This window comes from Vitis vinifera, chromosome 2, assembly GCF_030704535.1.
Source record: "Vitis vinifera cultivar Pinot Noir 40024 chromosome 2, ASM3070453v1".
Classification (NCBI taxonomy): domain Eukaryota; kingdom Viridiplantae; phylum Streptophyta; class Magnoliopsida; order Vitales; family Vitaceae; genus Vitis; species Vitis vinifera.
In genome coordinates, this window is record NC_081806.1 from 694,923 (window position 1) to 716,594 (window position 21,672).

Genomic DNA, 21,672 nt, shown 5'->3' on the forward strand with positions numbered 1-21,672 from the left:
GCCACCTACTTTTCTTTGCTGGAGAGTAGAATATGGCTGATAGAACTAAAAGCGGTTGTTTGGCCTTTGGATTCTCATATGTTTGGGAGCAGATATACAATTGTGCAAATCTTATTGCTAAATGAAAAGACATTCTGTACAAATTTGCTTTCTCAATTTATGTCCACAGGGTTTCAGTAGTAGAAGACATTTTCTATGATGATACTGAATCTTACAAGTTACAACACCTTAGAAATTTTTTTCTGGGATCCCAAACAGAATCAACAAACTGGGTATAGCTTCAAAGACATATCCATACATGAACTTACAGGTCAAAAGCATACAATTAGTCCCCACAAGCTGTAAAATTCGAAGCCCGAGACCAGTATTCGTGGACGAGCTGCCCAAACAGCGATCCTTCCTTGTTTATCAGCTTTGACACCTCATCATACTCTACCAATTTTCCTGTAGAAACAAAACCAGCAGTCATTTGAATCAGTTTTTCTAGCTTGTGGATGAATGAAAAGAAGATTTTCCTGGTGGATGGGGTTGAGGATCTGTAAAACTCACCATCACTGATGGTAAGCACCATTGTGCAGTCCATCACAGTTGGGATTCTGTGGGCTACAGTTATTACGGTGCAATCTGCAAATTCTGTTCTTATGGTCTTCTGGAGAATGGAGTCGGTTGCATTGTCAATGGATGCAGTGGCCTCATCAAGGACTAGTATCCGGCTTTTCTTCAGTAGAGCACGCGCCAAACAGAATAATTGTCGCTGGCCCATGCTCCAGTTTGATCCGTCTTGTACAACTGTAGAGTGTAGACCGGGTTGTTAGCAAGGATTTTTAGTCCAAAGAATAGAATCCTTTCATCATATATTTCTCACCTAAGGAGTCTAGGCCCTCATCCTTCTCTTCAACAGCTCCACGAAGCTGACATTTTCCAAGAACCTTTTGTTCATTCACAAGAAATTCTCAGTCTCTTAGACAATTGTTTGAGTATGAACAAGAAAATACTAACAACGACAGCAAAATAAAAGGTAAGGCATTTAACGGTTATGAATTTGTATCATATCATACTTGGATTCTAAAAAATAACAACAGCAATGAATTTATGGGAACTTTACCTCCCATATTTCATGATCAGTATGCCTTGACAGAGGGTCCAGATTGTATCTTACTGACCCACTAAAAAGAGTTGGTTCCTGTGGAATGATCCCAAGACGTGATCTGAGGTCATAAAGGCCAATTGTGGAAATATTTAGGCCATCTATAATTATGTGTCCCTCTGTAGGCTCTACCAAGCGAAACAATGTGCTGATAAGAGTTGTCTTCCCGCTACCAGTCCGGCCAACAATCCCAATTTTCTGCCCTCCTTCAAATTTGCAACTAATTCCCTGAAGAACTAGAGGACTGTTGGGTTGATATCTGACCTGCTTGATGTCATTTTATTGATACATTAATCTCTATACATTTCAAAATTGTAGAATAGACACAGATACTTAAATTCTTGTTGATGTCGTTTACCTTCAAATCACAAATTTCCACTTCACCAATAGCAGGCCAGTTGGGTGGAGGTCGATTATATTCTATTACTTCAGGGGCTTCACTAGGAATATGCATGTACTGTTCTAGCCTTTCGACAGAAATGATCATATTTGCTAGACTGCACTGGTTTTGGACAGTAAATACAAGGAATACATTCAATGAAAGACCGTATGACAATGCCATTCCAACAAATCCTGCCATTAAAACATCGATAACCAAAATGCCCATTAGACAGCAATTCCATACATGGATGTATGCAACTAATATTTGTTCAAATATCATATTGACCAAGTTAAACCACCTTCCCAATGTAGGAAAGACTGATTTCCTTTCAGATTATGCATTGATTTGTTTGTATGTTGATTGTGTTAGAATTATGAAATTGTGGTCACTTTGTTCATGATAAATCTGGAGTTCATAGCATGTTATCAAGAGAGTTGGATGCAAACTTGGATGATTTGGACCAATCACAATTGTCATTGTTAGAATTTAAATGTCTTTTTTCTCTCGATCAAGTTCTTCTTGGTGTCCATCTACACCTAGAATCTGGAGGGTGGAATAATACAAAACTCTGATAGTTTCTTTGAAGAAGGACGCTACCAACAATTAGAGATTGTGATTCAAGTTACAGAGATGTTCCACAAATATTAATCTGAACTATAGTTTTGTTTTTTATCCTACAGTCATAACACTTGAGGCCAAATAGGAAACTAAGATAAGTAGTCACCTATTTGCTTATGGTATATATATATATAACTTTTCAATGAGAAGCTGGGAAATTTGGTGCAGAACCAAGGATGTTCTTCCCTTCCTTTTGCAGTTACAATTACAAATGCATACTAGGAAGCAGCCATAGGACGGCAACAGGTAGTTTTGCTTACCTCAGTTTGACCCTAGGGTTGATTCAAAAGTTGTGCCCTTCTAATATTCTTAAAGCAGATATTTCTTGTTTATCATTTTCCTGTAGTACATCTTGCCCAATTAAAAATACTAACAGCATCCTGTTGAAAGGATAAAACTTCACATGGTGAATTGCTCTCACACAAAGTTATGAAGGGCCATTTGGTTAAATATGTGATATACATTTAGAGAGCTAAATTGATTAAATCGGAGCAAGATGAAGAGTTTTAAGCAACAAGTATAATAAGTTGAAGGTTCTGCAGTATGTCTCTAGGTGATATTGTGTGAGCTAGTTCAAGTCAGATCAGTGACCCTGATGACTCCTATGAGAGAACTGTTTGTTACTGCAAGTTCCAGATGTTAAAAGGGATAGAGGAAGACTGGATGTAACTGGTAACATGGTTGGAAATAGTAGAAAATACCAAGAACTCATACTTGAACAATGAGCTGTCTTACTTTTGGCTGAAATGTTACAGAATAAACTCAAATCTCAAGGGTTAAACTATAAGCTAGGCTAAATTTCAAATGGGGCTTGTAGGGAAAGGAAATATTTATGATTAGAGCTTAGAGAAATGACAATCAGGAACTGCACAAGCACCAACTAACAAATTCAAATGTAACTGAACTTTATAAAACAGTGAGACACAGTTGTATATTTCAAGATAATGAACACCTACCTGATTTAGAAGCTCCTTCAGGAAGCAAAGTCAGGGCAAGGGCAGCAGATGAGAGAGCAATTGCAGATATTATTTCAAGACGTTGGATATACCATTCATTTGCAGTAAAATTATGAAAGAGAGGACTTGCATTTGTGTCAATGAGGTCCAAATTCTTCGAAAAGAGTCTATCTTCCTCCCTGAAAGCTCTGATTGTCATAGCTCCAGCAACAGACTCAGCAAGATGGCTAGCAACGAGAGACTTAGTTGTGCCACTGATTCGCATCAACTCTTTTGCGGAAGCAAAGTAGTAGCTCTGATAGGTAAAATGAAAACAGACATTATCAATTGCTATGCAGCAAAGAGAAGTAAAAAATACTGCACCAAGGCACACCTAAACAAGACTGGAAGCAGCTGCATGAACTACATTTATTTGTAAACATCAGATTGCAAACTAGTTGGTTCATATCTGCTTTAATCTGTCAAAGATCTGCAAAAGAACAATGGTGTTGGGGTATATGTTACCTGAATAAGTGTCGTTAGATAAATTGTGGGTACAATGACAAACAAGAGTTGCCAGGCAAAAATAGCTACCACTCCAAAACTGGAGTATGTAGTCACAGCTGCCCCAACAGCAAAAGTTAATTTGAAGGCCAAATCAAGGTCAACCACACTCAAATCAGAAGATACCTATAAAAGAAAATAAGAGAATAAGTTTCATGTCTTCTGTAATTTGCATTAAGTTTCACACTGTAATTTGAAGCATCTTACCCGACTGAGTATCCTTCCCAGAGGTGTAGAGTCATAAAAGAACATTGGTGCTTGGAAAAGAGAGCTCAGCAGTGTAGAAAAAATAGATTCCGATGCTCTAAGGCCTAAAACAACTATAAAAATGGACCTGAAGAACAAAAAAATTATCATGCTAAATCCAATCACTGTATATACAGTAAGCAGTTTCGGTTTGCTCACGCTAGGATTCTGGATATCTGCAGCTAACCAATAGGATTGTATCAACTGTCCAACCGTAAAAATGAGATGGAACATAGTAGACAATGAGAAGTACAAGAAGCCCTTGCTCTGTTTCAAGTACTGTATATAAGGTTTGAAGCCAGTGTCTCCCGTCTCTCTTTCTTCTTTCTTAATTAACTGATCCCCTGAAGTTTCTCCAAACTCTTCTTTGGTGTAAATTGTCTGGATCTCTCGCTTGGAAGTATTGGGTTTTTGGGATGAAGCATGATCTTGTTGTCTCTCAGAGCCAGCAGTTCCTTTGTGTGCTTCAACAAGGTCCCAAAACTCTTGACTAGAGTGCATCAACTGGTCATAGGTAGCAGCTTGCAGGATTTCCCCTTCAGACATTAGCTGCCAACAGAACAGTACTTATTTGAACTTCTTGATTCAGAAACAAATTTGTTTCCCTGATAATGCCTAGCAGACTATTGAAATTACTTGTTAACAAATGAAAATGAAGTCAACCTTCATTTCTCTGAAGTGTAAGGGAACAAAAGTTGGGTTAAAGAAGGATATCTAAGAAAGTAGTGGTACTAACCAAAACAGAATCGAATGCAGGAAGGAAGTCTACTTGGTGGGTCACAAGTATGACTGTCTTGCTTGATAGAGCTCCCATTACATATTCCTGGCCATAAATGGCATTAGCTTTCACTCTGAAAACAATAAAATTTAGCAGCATAATCACTGGGGAAAGAAAACTGTGCTTACATTAAACAGACTAGCTGCAGTATGAGCATCAACAGCACTGAATGGATCATCCAGGAGATATACATCTGCATCCTGATACAATGCACGTGCAAGTTGAACCCGCTGCTTCTGTCCACCACTTAGATTAACACCTCTTTCTCCTATTTCAGTGAGGTCACCGAATGGAAGCATCTCGAGGTCCTTCACTAGGGAACACTTTTCAATCACCTCCCTGTATCTGTATGGGTCCATGGCAGACCCAAACAGAATATTTTCTTGTATAGTCCCTGTTTGGATCCATGCTGCCTGAGAGACATAAGCCATCTTTCCATATGCTTGAACCTGGAAAATAGGAGTCCAGAAACTGTATTGAGACATCAACTCTTCCATGTTACTATCAAAAGTCTCCTAAAACTTCTAGGATTTTCCATGAAGTGATATCTATTAAGTAAAGTGCATAATCAGGAAATAAAACATTATAAGTTTCTGTGTTTAACTTCATTTCCTTGTTTCTATTTAAGAAACTGCCAAGGAAAAAATTCAAAATAATACATTGTTTGAATATTCCTTGCCAGTTGTTCATGGTAATCCCAGGAAGATTATTTAGAAAGTAGCTGTTGAGTGTTTAGTGTATGGACAAGAAAAAGGAAATGGAATTGAAAAGAGGACTTACTTTGCCATCGACATGTGGAACTTCTCCAAGAATAACAGCTAAAAGCGTTGATTTACCAGAGCCAACCTCCCCACAAATAGCTACTTTTTCCCCATGTTTAACCACTAAATTTATGTTCCTTAATGTGGCCCTTGTAGAGTTATTATCCCATGAAATTCTGTCAGCCTTGATAAAAATGGATTCCTCTAGTTCCTTACCATCAAACATCTTCTTGACATGTCTGCCATCCACCTCAGGTGCCTCAAGAAACTTTACAATCCGAGTTAATGAAACCTTTGCTTCAATGAATGCTGAAACAACTTCAGGGATTAACCTAATTGGCTCCTGAACAATGCGTAAACTTGCCAGAAATGTAAAAGCACTACTTGCAGTGAGAGGAATTCCTAGAAAGTAACATGCCCAGAAAGTAGCAGCTGATCCAAGAACAGGACATGACCAAAACAGGACCAATTTTTGTGCTCTCTTCATTAGAACTGCTGATAGCCACTGAGATTCCTCTTTCCTTAACCCTTCTATAACATTCTTGAAGTGTGTCTCCCAAGCATACAGCTTCAGAATTTTCATGTTTATAAGTGATTCTGTAAAAGCCTTCAGCTTCCTGTCCTGTGCTGCCATGAGCTTTATCTGATACTTAAGTTGCAATTTGCCCAAAGGAGAATTTACGAGCACGGTCAATAATATTGCAAGTAGAGGAACAACAGTAGCCAGCCCCACTGAATAGTAAACAATAAGTATCGCAAGACACATCTGGAGGCTTGTTGACCATACCTGGTGAAGCCAGTATGGGAATTCACCTATTCTGTAAGTGTCTACAGTAACATAATTCATTATCTCACCAGAGGAATGAGATGCCTTTGCAGTGTTTGAGAGTCGAAGCTGCTTCTGATAAATGGCTGCAGACAGCAAGGATCTCACTTGGAGCCCGATTAGTCTAGTTCGAAAGAACCATTGCCTCTCCAATAACGATTCTAAGCATTTAGTGAGGAAGAGTCCTCCTGTCAGTGCATAGCCCTCATACTTAAAAGCTTCTTTGCCTTCAGCAACCATAATGAAGGCCCTAACAAACAAAGGCCCAGTAGCCAGTGCAAGCACCTTGATCAATGCAAATAAGCCTGTAATGAAAATCTCTTTCCAATAGCAAAAGAAGATCGTTGTCAACATTGAAGGAGGATCAGATGATTCTTTTTGCTTCTGTTTGTTCTGTTGTTCCAAGAACATGGAGTAACACGTTTCTGCTCGATCTTCCCTCCGTAACAGTGGAACGTCTCTATCCTCAAGAGTTTTCTTCTTACCCTTCTTCAGCAATGAATTTAACCACCAAAATGACATTCTACTCAGAAATCCAGCTTTTGCAAAAGGAGTTAAGTTGTCTTCTGAATTAATCTTACTGCCACCACAGGCTTCTTCACATGATAAAGGTGTATAGAAGGCAGCACCATTGGTATCTCCTTTAGTTTCTGCATATTCTGGTGTCCAAAAAGTGCAGAACAGCAGTAGAATTGCTCCAGGAAAAGATAAAATATCTAAAACTATCTTAACCAATTCTGCATTCTCCACAATGGGCTCCCACAAAGATTGAAGACAAAGAAAGCCAGCAAAAAAGAAGGCAAATATTGAACAAAGCCTCATCAAAGTGATCTCTGCAAGTTGATGCCTTTTAAACCACACAGCTACACCCAGCAAAGACCATGTGAAGCCTTGTGATAACACCATTAAACACCGATACAGAGGTAGAACAATATCCTCATTACTTGGCTTCTCTGCCACCATCCAGAAACCAAAACCCAAATAAACTAAACCCAAACCACCGTTAAAAATGGCTGCTGAATTTGGCATTTTGGTAGAGCATCTAGACTTTTGGGAGGGTAAAAGCTTTGTCGCTGATGCTTTATAAGTGAAGATAAGTAACACTATGAACAAGAGCAGGATATCAACAGAAATGACGAAAATATGATTGATACATGAGCATGGACAGATGATTGCTAGAAATCCAGAACTACATATCTTTCCAACTTTTCTCGAACACCCAGAATTTCCACAGAAAACATCCCAGAGATCCTCACCCATGTTGTGCCTTATTGCCCTAACAAAGCTGCAGTTATGAAGTAGAAAAGAAAAAAGGATTATATGTTAGATTTTCAGAAACCAGGATATATAAAGTCTGAAGTGCATGAAAAATGAAACCACACAAGAATGTAAAAGGTTGTTCTTGGTTGTGATTCTACATTTGATGTATTATCTGTATATTTCTTTAGGAGATTTGAACCTTAATTTGTAAAAATTATGGAATCAATCTTTGCTGCCTGTTGGAACTTGGAACTACCACCACTTCAAAATTATAATCAATTTGATATGGGAAAACAGGTGCATACCTACACACTTTTTCTTTGCCATCAAACAATGAACAAGCATATCATCTCATAGATATCACACATTTGTTTTGTTAAATTCTTTGCTGATTACTGCAGACTATGTGGTCTTCTGTTTTTCCACTGACCAAACACACATAAAACCTCAATGAATCTGTTCTCTCAACCTGGAATCTGACTTGGGGAACAAAAACAAACAAAAAGTTATCTCATGATAGATTGCACATTAATTTTCAAAAGTAAACCAGTCTCTGATTCAAGCTTTTTGGAGGTGATACAGTAATGTTAATAAAGTAGAAACGGTAGAAGAAATCAATGAAGTCTCCATAGAAACTAACCCTCTTTCTTTGGTAGGTCCTGGTTAAAACTTTTCCTGTTGAAAAAAATGGAAAAGCTAAAAGCATGATATAATAAAATCGAATCTCTTTGGGGAACAAAAACATAAAAGTAGAGTGCAGAACAAATCAAGCTCTAAAGGCAACACACCAGATGTAGAAATATCAAGACTTCATATAAACAGACAAATAGCTAGAATGAAATATCCAGAATACCCAAACAGAACCCAGAAGAAAAAAAACCAGAAACACTCACAAATCCACTGATTCAGCTCAGAGAAAAGGGCATTCACATCACAGAGAAAAAACCCATTAAGCTGAACCCAAGAAGAGACAAAAACCATCTTTATCAAGTCCAGGCAAGCCAAAGGGGCTCATGCAAGTTACTTACTGATTCAACCCAAGTACTCAAAAAACACCAAGTACAAACCATACAAACAACAGATGGAGAAAATGATTATGAAGTTGAATCATATATAGAGAAGTCAAATGGGATAATCAAGTACTTGTTTGATGTTTTAGGCTTTTAGCAACCAGCATAGATCATCCAGATTCACACCCTGCCCCTGCAAAAACAAATTATTTGCCTTTACTATAATTATTTACATGAAAAATGATTTTGCAATAATGAAATAGAAAATGGGTCTTTCATAACAGAAATTGACCAAAGGACAAGAAGCATTTTCAGTTCATTTGTTATTATGTGTGTGCAAACAACTCAAATGAATCAATGGAGAATGGACTCTCCTCCATTATTACTTGAAATTAACTGTTTGACTAAAATGCATGAAACATTTGGGTTTTCTTGGGAGATACCAGCTTTTGTTTTAAATCATTAAAACAGAATGCCAACAGCCCAAATATAAAACAAGCCACCCAAGTTTCAGAGCTCTGAAAATGGACTCTCTCCAAATTTCAAATCATGATGACCATGATTTTGTCCAGAAGCTTAGCAATTTCAAAACCCCACCTGTATACAATGATGCAAATTGAAAAAAAATATTAAAAACAGAAGGCTTTTCAAAACATGTGAATCACAAGTTTTCCTCTGTCCCTTCTCCATTACTTTCATGATACTAGGCTTCAAGTAGAAGCTTCCTTGTAACTTGTAAATTTTATCAAGCTTTTACACCTGTCTAACTATTTTTATTAAAAAAAATAATAGTAATATAAAAATATAAAAAATGTTGTTTGTGTCTTGTGGGGAAGCTCTGTTTTGATTCATATGTAAATTACTTTATTTAATAAATTTTTTGTAATATTAATATTAAATTATACTTTAATTTCATTTTCTACTTTAAACTGAACAAACAATTGAAAACTCCGACAAACGGGGCCTTAGACCCTGTTTGATTGACTTATGAAAGTTCAAAAATATTTGTAAGCTGAACAAAAGTTATTTAGGTAATATAGTTAAAAAGATTTTTGTTCGAAAAGAATTTAGATTTAAAATATGAAAAAATCACATTTCTTAATATTTTTATTATTTTGTTGGTATTTTTGGGAAATCAAACATTATCTAAGGGATTGAAGGGAGAATGTTTGAAAGGTTTAAAATTTTATAAATTAATTTGAAAAATATATGAATGGTTTAGAATTGTTCTTAAATATGGTTTTTGAACTTAAAAATAAGTTTGGATAATTTTTTATTGACAATAATTTTTTTTAAATGAAAAATATATCTCTTTCTATTTTATTCATAGTACTTTCATATAAAATAAGTTAAAAAAAAGTGTTTTTCATTTGAGTTCTTACATAAAATTTGGTTCTTTAAAAGGATTAAGAGCTATTAGAAATAATTAACAAATAGACTTTTAGTTACTAGAATTTTATTATATGCATATAAGTAAGGATGAAAATATCGGTAATCACGGATATATCGGTACTTCGATTTTACGGATATATCGGCGGATATTCTGGAAAAAAATATCGATAGACTTAAAATTGTTAAAAACTCATGGAAATGTAAGGAAAACCTTATAATAATATAATTAGAAGTATAATGGACATTTTAAAGTTGTTTTATTGAAAAATTTGATATACATATGATATAATTTGTAATATTAGATATAATTATATCATGTCGATCTATAAGAAATGTTAATTTTGTAATTGTTCTCATTATAAAATCACATAAAATACTTCATTTAATTAAATATCAATAATTTGTACACATTAAATAAACATATTTCATATTCAAAATATACTAGTTCATGTTAATTAAATAATTTAACATGTTAATTAAATAATTTAGCTAAGTTAACTAGTTTAAATCACAAATAATCATCTAAAATAAACATATCAATTTATAATTAAATAATCAAATTAACCTAAGTTAATTCAATAAAAATTAATTACAATTGAATGTAAAAATAACATTAAATCATCCATATTGCAAACATACTAATTAATTGAAAATACATGAATTAATTACAATTGTAAACAAAATTAATTACAATTTAAAACAAATATACCTTAAAATGATTAAATAATTGAGTAACCTTTATAAAAATTGGAGTAATGAGAGAGCAAATGAAAAATGAAAGTAAAAATGGATGAAATAGATGAAATTTGGGCTATTTATAGAAAAAATTTGGGCCAAAATAGTCGTTGGAACATTAATTTACCATTGAAAATCAATTTTGGCTGTTGGATAAAAAATTGGGAGTAATCTGGCCGTTGGATCGCCATATTACCATTGGAATTACATCTAGGCCGTTGGATCAACACGGACGTGATCTGGGCCGTCAGGTCACATTGCATGAAGGAGGGGAAATATCACAAAAAAATCGGCGATATATCGTCGATATTTTGTCACCAGAGGAGATTTTTAAAAAAAATCTCCAATATATTTCCCTGAACCGATATATCGCCGATATTTTGGCCATATTTACGGAAATATCTCCCCTCCGATTTTTCTCTACAAAATATCGTGTCGACGCCTCCCGATAGACAATATATCTCGACATTTTCCTCCTTGCATATAAGTTAAACTTTCACATTAAATTGATTTTGAGTCAATAAAAAGTAGAAGGGGAAATAAAAAATAATAAAAGAAAATAAAATATAAATTTAACTTAATAATTTTTCTTTAAGAATATGTTTGGTTTTTAAAAAGTTTGAAAGAAAATATTAGGGAAATAAATTAAAAAGAAAAAATAAAATAAAAAAAATAAAAAAATCAATTAAAATTAATAAATTATCTTTATGTCCAACTTTAAATTTTTTTTTTTTTAACTTTATAGTATAAATATTAAATAATTTAAAAATATGTGAATTTTTTACTAATTTTAATTATATTAAAATAAAACCAGAATAAAAATAATTTAAATATTCAAATTATTTTTCCATTTTTTTCCTACAAAATTTTAAATAATTTTAATTATAATTTATAAATCTAAAACTATATTGGGTTTTAAAAAGTATTAAGTGATAAACTGATAAGAATTTTTTTTTCTTATATTTGGATTTAGTGAAAAAACCGGTAAGGAAAAAACTAAAGGGAAAGAAAAGGGAAGATGTTAATGATGATAAGGACAAAATATTAATGATTTCGAGGATAAAATATTTCCAACCCTTAGGGGAAAATATTTTCTTAGGTACCAAACACCGTCCCAACAAAATTTTTAATCTTATCATCTTAACATGATCTTTGGGTCCTCTTTAATTTTATTTAAATACAAACTAAAATTATAAAAATAATTATGTATAGGGGCTATAAATAAAGAAAATATATTACAATAAATTATTATATATTACCTCCCTATAAATAATATATATATAACAATTATTAATTCAAGTTGAAAATATCTTGCATTTAATTATTAAATATAATTTATTTCTTAAAATAATTTAGAACGGTTTTAAAACTATAGGCACCCATATTTTTTGGACATTGATATAAAACGGCATCGTTTCTTGACCGTGACATAGGTGCGGCCGTACGGGCAATTTCCTCTTCTCTCTTCATTTTTTTCTATCTTTTTGAAACTAGTCATATAAAACGCAGCGTTTTGTGGCAAGGACTCGAATCGCATGCAGTTGATAAGTCTGCAACCCGCAGTGCACAGGACACTGTCAAAAAGACGCATAAGGATCTGCTTTTCTCTTCAGCAGAGAAGACGAAAGCTGTGTGGTAAGTTCTTTCAGTTTTCTTCTCTTTTCCACTCGATTTTCTTTCTTGATGAATTGAACTCAGCTGATATGGTCGAAATATTCCATATTTTCAAATATTTTTTGCGCTTTGAATTCTTTTTCTTTTTTAGATGTATGATTTCTCAATTTAATCTAATATGTGAAATTGTATGATTTGAATTCTGTTTGAGAGATGGAGAAGTTTCTTATGAGTAGTTGTTGCTTCTTTTTTTTGGTAATTGCATAATGATGTTTTTTAGAAACCTTCCAACTTAGGTCATTGGGACTTCTTACGAACATCGGAATTGTGAGATTGAAGCAAAAGCTGTTGTTGGAAAATCGTCTTTCCTAACAATCTGAAGAAGACGATGTTTTGAAATGCAATTTATTATTCCTTACTGATACTATCTAGTAAGCAGAAGAATAAATCGAAACCCCAATTCCTCATACTGAAAAAGCAAACTATTAGATTTCAAAACCTGTTTAAGTTTCAGAGCCAATCTTCGGAGGTGTTTCTGCCATTTGAAGAGCGAGACCAGTACTCCTTGACAAGCTGGCCAAACAGCGATCCCTCCTTTATCAGCTTCATTGGCTCATCATACTCTACCAATTTTCCTACAGAAGCAGAAGCGCAAGTTATTTGAATCGGTTTTACTCGATTGATCCCAACTAGAATGAAATGTTCCTTCATAGAAACTCACCATCGCTGATAGCAAGCACCATTGTGCAGTCCATCACGGTTGGGATTCTGTGGGCTACTGTTATTACAGTGCAGTCTGCAAATTCTGTCCTTATTGTCTTCTGGAGAATGGAGTCTGTCGCATTGTCAATGGATGCTGTGGCTTCATCGAGCACTAGTATCCGACTTCTCTTCAGTAGAGCACGTCCCAAACAGAATAATTGTCGCTGGCCCATGCTCCAATTTGATCCGTCTTGTACAACTGTAGGGGAGACAGATTGTTAGCAAGAGTTTTTGAGTCCAAAGAATGGTACCTGTGTGTATTATGCTTCATACCTAAGGAGTCCAGACCCTCTTCTTTCTCTTGAACAGCCCCTCGAAGTTGACATTTTTCCAGAACCTTTCACACATTCATGAGAAACAATCTTAGTGTAGGATATAAAGTAAATTTATCTTATTAGGAATCTGTTCTTTTTCAAGGCACTACCATGACAAACATTTGGTATGGAAAGAAAATTAGGAGGTATTTAACAGCATTCTAAAACATCTTTGACTTCCAAAACACAGAATATCAGGAGCTTGATCAATGGAGTTCAAAATTTAACAGCGTTTAATTAGTTTGATAGTGTAGAAACTGCCATGTCTATGCACTTAAGAGTGAAGCCTGCTTCATATCACTGGCAGAATCTTTTAGAAATCTGTATCATATCATGATTGAATCCTAAAATTAGCAACCACAACAAATTAATAGGAAACTCACCTCCCATATTTCCTCATCAGTATGCAGTGATAAAGGGTCAAGATTGTATCTTACAGATCCGCTAAAAAGAGTTGGTTCTTGTGGAATGATCCCAAGACGTGATCTGAGATCATGAACCCCAATTGTGGAAATATTTATGCCATCTATAATTATCCGTCCCTCTGTAGGCTCTACCAAGCGAAACAAAGTGCTGATAAGTGTTGTCTTTCCACTACCAGTCCGGCCAACGATCCCAATTTTTTGTCCTCCTCCAAATTTGCAACTAATTCCTTGAAGAACTAGAGGAGCATTGGGCCGATACTTGACCTGCTTAATGTCATTTCATCTACTATATTAATCTCTATAAATCTTGAAGTTGTAGAACAGACACAGATTCCCAAATTCTTATTGATTTCACGTTACCTTCAAATCATAAATTTCCACTTCACCAATAGCAGGCCAACTGAGTGGTGGTTGATTGCTCTCCATGACGTCAGGGGCTTCGCTAGGAATATTCAAGAACTGTTCTAATCTTTCAACAGAAACAATCATATTTGCTAAAAGGCACTGGCTTTGGACAGAAAATACGAGGAATGCATTCACTGAAAGACCATATGACAATGCCATTCCAATAAATCCTGCAATCAGAACATCGACAACAAAAATGCTTGTTAGACAATAATTCCATTAATGGTTGTCTATTACTAAGATTTCTTTAAATATCAAATTGACCAAGTTATTTTTGAATATCAAATACTGTGCATGTAGGAAATTAGTAGAAGGGTTTTTCTATTAGATTATGCACTGATCTGTTTCTATGATTATTTGTAAGAATGGTGGGCTATTTAGCTCACTTTGTTCTTGATATAACCCAAGTTTCTAGTTATGATGTTGAGAAAGTTGGAGCTAAAATGGGTTGATTATAGTGATTTTTTATTACTACCAACAGGGCAGCTATTGTTTCATGATCTACAAAGCCCTATCTTGTATTCATTTCACTCTACTCAAGGTCAAGTAGGAAACTAAGATAGGTAACTTTCTGATTTAATGTTGGATATTTTTATTGGATTATAGGTCGTCACTGAATTGCCTCTAAATATTTCATCCTTTTGAAGTTCCTTTTTTCCAGTGAGAAATATGAAAATTTAGTGGAGGCCCTTGGTTGTTCATCTCCTTCTTTTTCCATTAAAAACATATGCTAGCTAGCAAGCAGTCATAGCAGGCAACAGAAAAACATTTTTTGTCTTGAGGTTTTGATCCTTTTGGAGAATTTACTATTTGTGCCCTTAATCAGACACTTCATATTTATCATTTTCTGGTTGTAGATCTTACCTACTGAAAAATCCTAACATTATCCTTTTGTGACGATCAAAATGCACAGGTTCCCTTAGGTTAAACATGTTACAAACTTCTAGGGAGTTAAACTGTTGAAATTGGAGCAAACAGAGAGTTTTAAGCAACTGCAATGACAATGAAGGTTATGGCATGGACCTTCTAATTTAGCGTCCATTCTCATTGGTCATATGGTTAGCCTGTTTGAGTAAATTCAAGCTATCTTGGATTTTGCCTAGTTTGTTGCATCAACTAATGGATAGTTGAGCATGCAAAGTTAGGGACAGGAAGGACCAGTAATTTCGATGGTGTCTTGACTTTGCAGTTTGGTACCCTCATGGAACCCTCTGGGAAAGAAAAGGATAAAGAGTATTTTTGGTGTTTTTCTTTTGGAGATGGAAGGTTTTGTTATTGGCATCCACAAATGGGGTAAAATGGCATATCTCTAGATGATATTGGGCCTTCTAGTTCAGGTAATGCCAGTGATGCGGGTGGCTCCTATGAGATAAAGCTTTAAGTTGTGACAAGTTAAAAATAGAAAAGGTTGAGGGGAAGGCTGAATGTAACATGGGTAGAATTCATAAAATAGATCAAAATCTCACATATTGAATAAAACTTGTCTTACTATCAGGTGAAATGGCTGGATAAGATCCTTGTAATTAAACCAAGATTGTGATTCAAATGGTACTTTATGATTTCATCTTAGAGAATTGATAGTTAGGAATGCTCAAGCAAACTAACAAATTCAAATGTAATTGAGCTGTATAAACTAGTGAGAAACAATTGTATATTTGAGATGAAAAACACCTACCAGCTTTAGCAGCACTTGTGTGAAGCAAAGTTAGGGCAAGGGCTGAAGATGAGAGAACGATTGCACATAGTATTTCAAGGCGTTGGATCAACCACTCATTTGCTGTGAAACTGTAGAAGAATGGACTTGCATTTATGTCAATGAAGCCCAAATTCTTTGAAAAGTGTCTATCTTCGTCCCCGAAAGCTCTAATTGTCATAGCTCCAGCAATGGACTCAGAAAGATGGCTTGCAACAAAAGACTTGGTTGTGCCATTGATTCGCATCAACTCTTTTCCAGCAGCAAAGTAGTACCTCTGGTTGTTACAATGAAAACAGACATGATCAATTGCTGAGAAGCCAAGAGAAGTACAAAATATCTTACTAACAAGACCCTAAATGAGGAGGGAAGCAGCTGCCTCTGCCACATCCATGTAAACATCATACAGTAGTGTATTACCTGGATGAGTATACTTAGATAAATTGTTGGTAAAATGACTAACACAAGTTCCCAGGCAAGAATAGCCAATGCTCCAAAACTGGCATAAGTATTCATAGCTGCCCCAACAGAAAAAGTAAATTTGAAGGCCACATCAAGGTCAACCACACTCAAATCGGAAGATACCTGCAAAAAGGCAATAAAAAAATAAGTCTTTTGTTCTTTGTAATATGCATTTATTTTAAGCATCTTACCCGACTGAGTATCCTTCCCAGAGGTGTTGAGTCATAAAAGGACATTGGTGCTCGAAAAAGAGAGCTCAGCAGTGTAGAGAAAATAGATTGTGATGCCCCAAGGCCTAAAAGAACAAAAAAAGACCGGAGCAACAAAAAGAGTGATAAGCTTAATCCGATCCCTGTGTATACTGCAATCAGTTTCAATTGGCTAACACTAGAATTCTGGACATTTGCAGCCAACCAATAGTTTTGCACCAACTGTCCAACAATGAATATGACATGAGATAGAGTTGCCAAAAAGAAGTACAAGAATCCCTTGCAGTATTTCAAGTATTGTAGGTAAGGCTTGAGACCAGTGTCTCCCGTTTCTCTTTCTTCTTTCTTAATTAACTGCTCTCCTGATGTGTCTCTCAATTGTTTCTCGGTGCAAATCTCCTGTATCTCTCCCTTCGGAATTTTAGATTTCTGGGTAGAATCATGCTCAGGTTGCATCTCAGAACCAACTGTGGCATTGTGTGCATTAACAAGGTCCTGGAACTCTTGACTAGAGTGCATCAGCAGGTCATAGGTAGCAGCTTCCAGGATTTCCCCTTCAGACATTAACTGCCAACAGAATTGGTCATTTGGACTGCTTGATTTAAAAGCATGTGTTACTCAAGGATTGCCTTCTAGATGATGGAAATTACTTGTTAAGAAAGGAAAATGAAGTCATATGAGAGTTAAAGAAGGATATCCAAGAAAGTAACTGTACTAACCAAAACTGAATCAAATGCAGGAAGGAGGTCCACTTGGTGGGTCACAAGTATGACTGTCTTCGTTGATAGAGCTCCCATGACATATTCCTGGCCACAACTGGCATTAGCATTCACTCTGAAAGCAATAACATTAGTAGCATTATTTGAGAAAGGAGAACCATACATACATTAAATAGACTGGTTGCAGTATGTGCATCGACCGCACTAAATGGATCATCCAGGAGATATACATCTGCATCCTGATATAATGCGCGTGCGAGTTGAACCCTCTGCTTCTGTCCACCACTCAGATTAACACCTCTTTCTCCTATTTCAGTGAGATCACCAAATGGAAGCATCTCAAGGTCCTTCACTAGGGCACACTTCTCAATAGCCTCTCTGTATCTGTAAGGATCCATAGCAGACCCAAACAGAATATTTTCTCTTATGGTACCTGTTGGAATCCATGCTGTCTGAGAGACGTAAGCAATCTTTCCATAAACTCGAACCTGGAAAAGATGGATCCAGAATCCGTATTAAGACATTTGTCTACGTAAGACTCCTAGAACCTTTTGGGGCTCATGAAGTTTTCTACCTTCCCCTTTTCCCTCCATGATGTTAATATCTACCAAATGAAGTGTGTATAAATCAGGAATGATGCATTACTTCTTTCACTTTTTAAGTTTGTTTTCTTTTGTATTCCTAGTTAGGAAACCCTGAAAGAATATAAAAATTCCCTGCTTGTTTGTTGTTATTCCTCTCAGTACAACTGTGCATAAAGTAGCTGTTGAGTATTTATTCTAGTCCATGGATGAGGAAGAAATGGAATTGAAAGGGGTACTTACTATGCCATTAACGTGTGGAACTTCTCCAAGAATAGCAGCTAATAGTGTCGATTTGCCTGAGCCAACCTCTCCACAAATGGCTACCTTTTCCCCAGGCTTAACCACCAAATTTATGTTCCTTAGCGTAGCCCTTGTGGAGTTATCCTCCCATGAAATTCTGTTGCTCTTGATAAAAATGGATTCCTCCAGCTCCTTCCCATCACACATCCTCCTTACATGTTTGTTCTGCAGCTCTGGTGCATCAAGAAACTTTGCAATCCGATCTAATGAAACCTTGGCCTCAATGAATGCTGAAATGACATCAGGGATTAACCTAATTGGCTCCTGGGCAATGCGTAAACTTGCCATAAATGTGAAAACATTGGTAGCAGAGAGAGTAGTTCCAAGAAAGTAGCATGCCCAGAAAGCAACCACCGATACTACAATGGGAAAGGACCACCACAGAATCAGACTGTACCCTCTCTGTGACAGAACTGATGATAACCACTTGAATTCCTCTTTCCTCAACCCTTCTATGACATTCTTGAAATGAGTCTCCCAAGCATACAGCTTCAGAATTTTCATGTTTGTAAGTGCCTCTGTGAAAGCCTTCAGTCTCTTGTCCTGAGTTCCCATGAGCGTTTTCTGGTACTTGTGTTGTAACTTTCCCATAGGAGAGTTTGCAATTACAGTCAATATTACTACAAACAGAGCTGCTATAGTTGCAAGCCCCAGACATAACTGGAGGCTTGTTGACCATATCTGGTGAAACCAGTACGGGTATTCACCTATTTTGTAAGCATCAATGGTAACAAAGTTAATGATCTGACCAGGGGAATACGACCCCTTTGCAGCATTTGAGAGCTTAAGCTGCTTCTGATAGATGGCTGCAGATAGAAATGATCTCACTTGGAGCCCAATCAATCTAGTTCGAAAGAACCATTGCCTCTCTGATAGCGATTCTAAGCATTTAGTAAGGAAGAGCCCTCCTGTCAGTGCATAACCTTCATACTTAAAAGCTTCTTTGCCTTCAGCAACCAGGATGAAGGCTCTAAGAAACAGAGGGCCAGTAGAAAGTGTTAGCACCTTGATCAATGCAAAGATGCCAGAAATCAAAATTTGTTTCCACTGCCACAAGCATATTGTCGACAAAATGGAAGGAGAGTCAGATGACCGCTTGTTTTTCTGCTTGTTCTGCTGTTCCATGAACATTAAGTAGCACATTTCCGCTCGATCTTCCTTTCTTAGCTGAGGAATGTCTTTGTCCTCAAGGGTTTTCTCCTTACCCTTCTTCATCAACGAATTCAACCACCAAAATGACAGTCTACTAATGAGCCCAGCTTTCTCAAAAGGAGGTAAGCTGGCATCTGAATTGATTTTATCACCACCACTGCCTCCTTCACCAGGCAAAGGTGTATAGAAACCAGCACCATCAATTTCTGAATCAGTTCCTGCATATTTCGGTCCTGAAAAAGTGGAGAGCATCAATAGAATTGCTCCAGGAAAAGATATAACATCTAAAATCATCTTGACTGATACTGCATCGCCCACAATAGCTTCCCAGATAGATGTAACACATAGAAAACCTGCAATAAAGAATGCAAGTACTGAACAGAGCCTCAGCCCTGCAATATGTAGAAGTTGATGCCTCCTAAACCTCACAGCTAAACCCAGAAAAAACCAGGTGAAGCCTTGTAATAAAATCGCTAGCCAGCCATGCAGAGGTAGAATGGTGTTCTCTTCACTCAGCTTCTCTCTCAAAATCCAGATTCCCAATCCCAGATGAACCAACCCCAAACTACCATTAAGAAAGGCAGCAGAATTTAGCATTGTGGAAAAGCATAGAGACTGTTGAGGGAATAAGATCTTCATAGCTGAAGCTTTATATATGAAGATAAATAATAAGAAGAACAAGAGGATGATGTCAATAGAAATGACCAAAATATGATTGAGACATGAACATGGACAGATGATGGCTAGGAACCTAGAACTGCATATCTTTCCAATTTTACTCAAACACACTGAATTTCCACAGAAAACAATCCAGAGACTCTCACCCATGTTGTATCTTCTTGCCTTCACAAAATTGTAGCTGTAATAAAGTAAAGAAAACAAAGGGTTATTTATTAGATTTTTGGTGTTCTAGACTTGGAAGTAGTAGTAAACATGAGAACCAACAATGCATGCCTAATAGTTTCAATTTTCAGTGGAATTTAGAAGTTAAATTTATCATACAGGACTGATCTGAACTTATTTCACAACCCCAGGTGCCTAAGATCAGGAGAAAGATTTCAAGAACAACTGAACTGAAATTGAAGAGAACTGACTGTAGATATTGAACATGAGAAATTGCAGAAAACAAATAAGGTGAATGGGATCCCATGGAGATGAATGAAATATGAAAGCAAAAGGTGAATGGGATCCAATGGAGATGAATCAAATATGAAAGCAAAAGAAGACGTGAACAGGATCCAGGTAACTTGTGCAAAACCCCACATTTCTCTGTTTGATTGTTGAGAAAAATGCTGAAAAATAAATGAAAGCCTTCGATCTAATTAGAAGTAGGGGATGGAGTGGTAGTTTTAACATTGCAAATCTTCTTTTTCTTTTACCACGAGTCTCAGTAACCAAACACAACCCACTGAGATTCATTGACCAAACACACTAACAACCTGACTAGGTCTGTTCTCTCGAGCTGAAAGGATGAACGCAAAAAAACATAAACCACAAGATCAAACACCAACCTTAGGATACGTTGGACTATGATGTCAAACCAAATCAGATTTTTTTATTTAAGCTTTCTGGGAAGGGGACTCTTATAATGATATAGTAGAAAAGCTTGCAGAAATGAATAAAGTTGAATGGAATGAACTTGTTCCTTTTCTTTCAGTCCTAGCTTGCACCTTTCCAGGTTCCACATTAAAAGCTAAGTACCCCATAATAGAATCAATTCAAGGAAAAGAAAGAAGCAAGTCAGACCTCGCAGAAGATAACGCCAGTGTGGTTTTTCAATCATGCACACAATATCCAAATAATGAAACCTTGATGCTAACAGACAGCTAAAATTTCAATCCAAATTCCAAATATTGAACAAAGACTTGAGCATTCAAGGTAGAAAACCAGAGCCCAGAAGAGGAAAATAGTAGAAAATTAATGCTCACAATGCACTGAGTCAGCCCGCCCAAAAGAAAAAGAAGCATCAGATCAATGACCCAAGAATTCGAAGCAATTAATGAAGAAACAAACAGAAAGATGGAACCGCTTCAGAGAGTAGAAACCATCTTGTACCAATTATAGAAAACACAGAACATGTGGGTGGAGAAAATATCATGCTGAAGAAGAGCTACAAAATCCATATAGGTAAAAACCAGCATGGGCCATCCAGAATCTCAACATGCCTCATCTAATCATTCTTTTTTTTTTTTTTGTTTCTTTTCATTTTTTAATGAGCATAGGTCATTCAGAATCTCACTCCGTGGCTCCGCCTCATCAAATCATGGGTGTTCTTTTCACCCCCTTCTACACCTCGCTGCTCTGTTTTCTTGCATGATATATATGTGTTGTTTCACTGAAATGACAAAGTGAGTTGTTCTCTTGTTTCGCGATGTAGTT

General features: G+C 36.2%; 1 protein-coding gene across 1 annotated transcript; it reads right to left on the reverse strand.

Moving 5' to 3' along the window:
• Positions 1-95: 95 nt before the first annotated feature.
• LOC100244944 (uncharacterized) lies at positions 96-21,672 on the reverse strand. Its single transcript, XM_059741666.1, is given in 23 exon segments — positions 96-444; positions 550-802; positions 804-929; positions 1,106-1,411; positions 1,506-1,720; positions 3,104-3,398; positions 3,608-3,772; positions 3,854-4,441; positions 4,629-4,715; positions 4,799-5,119; positions 5,451-7,551; positions 12,786-12,903; positions 12,990-13,229; positions 13,304-13,367; positions 13,728-14,033; positions 14,130-14,344; positions 15,850-16,144; positions 16,288-16,452; positions 16,521-17,105; positions 17,258-17,344; positions 17,425-17,745; positions 18,082-20,152; positions 21,222-21,672. Coding segments are annotated over 22 exon segments (9,012 nt in total). The 5' UTR covers positions 20,122-20,152; positions 21,222-21,672; the 3' UTR covers positions 96-325.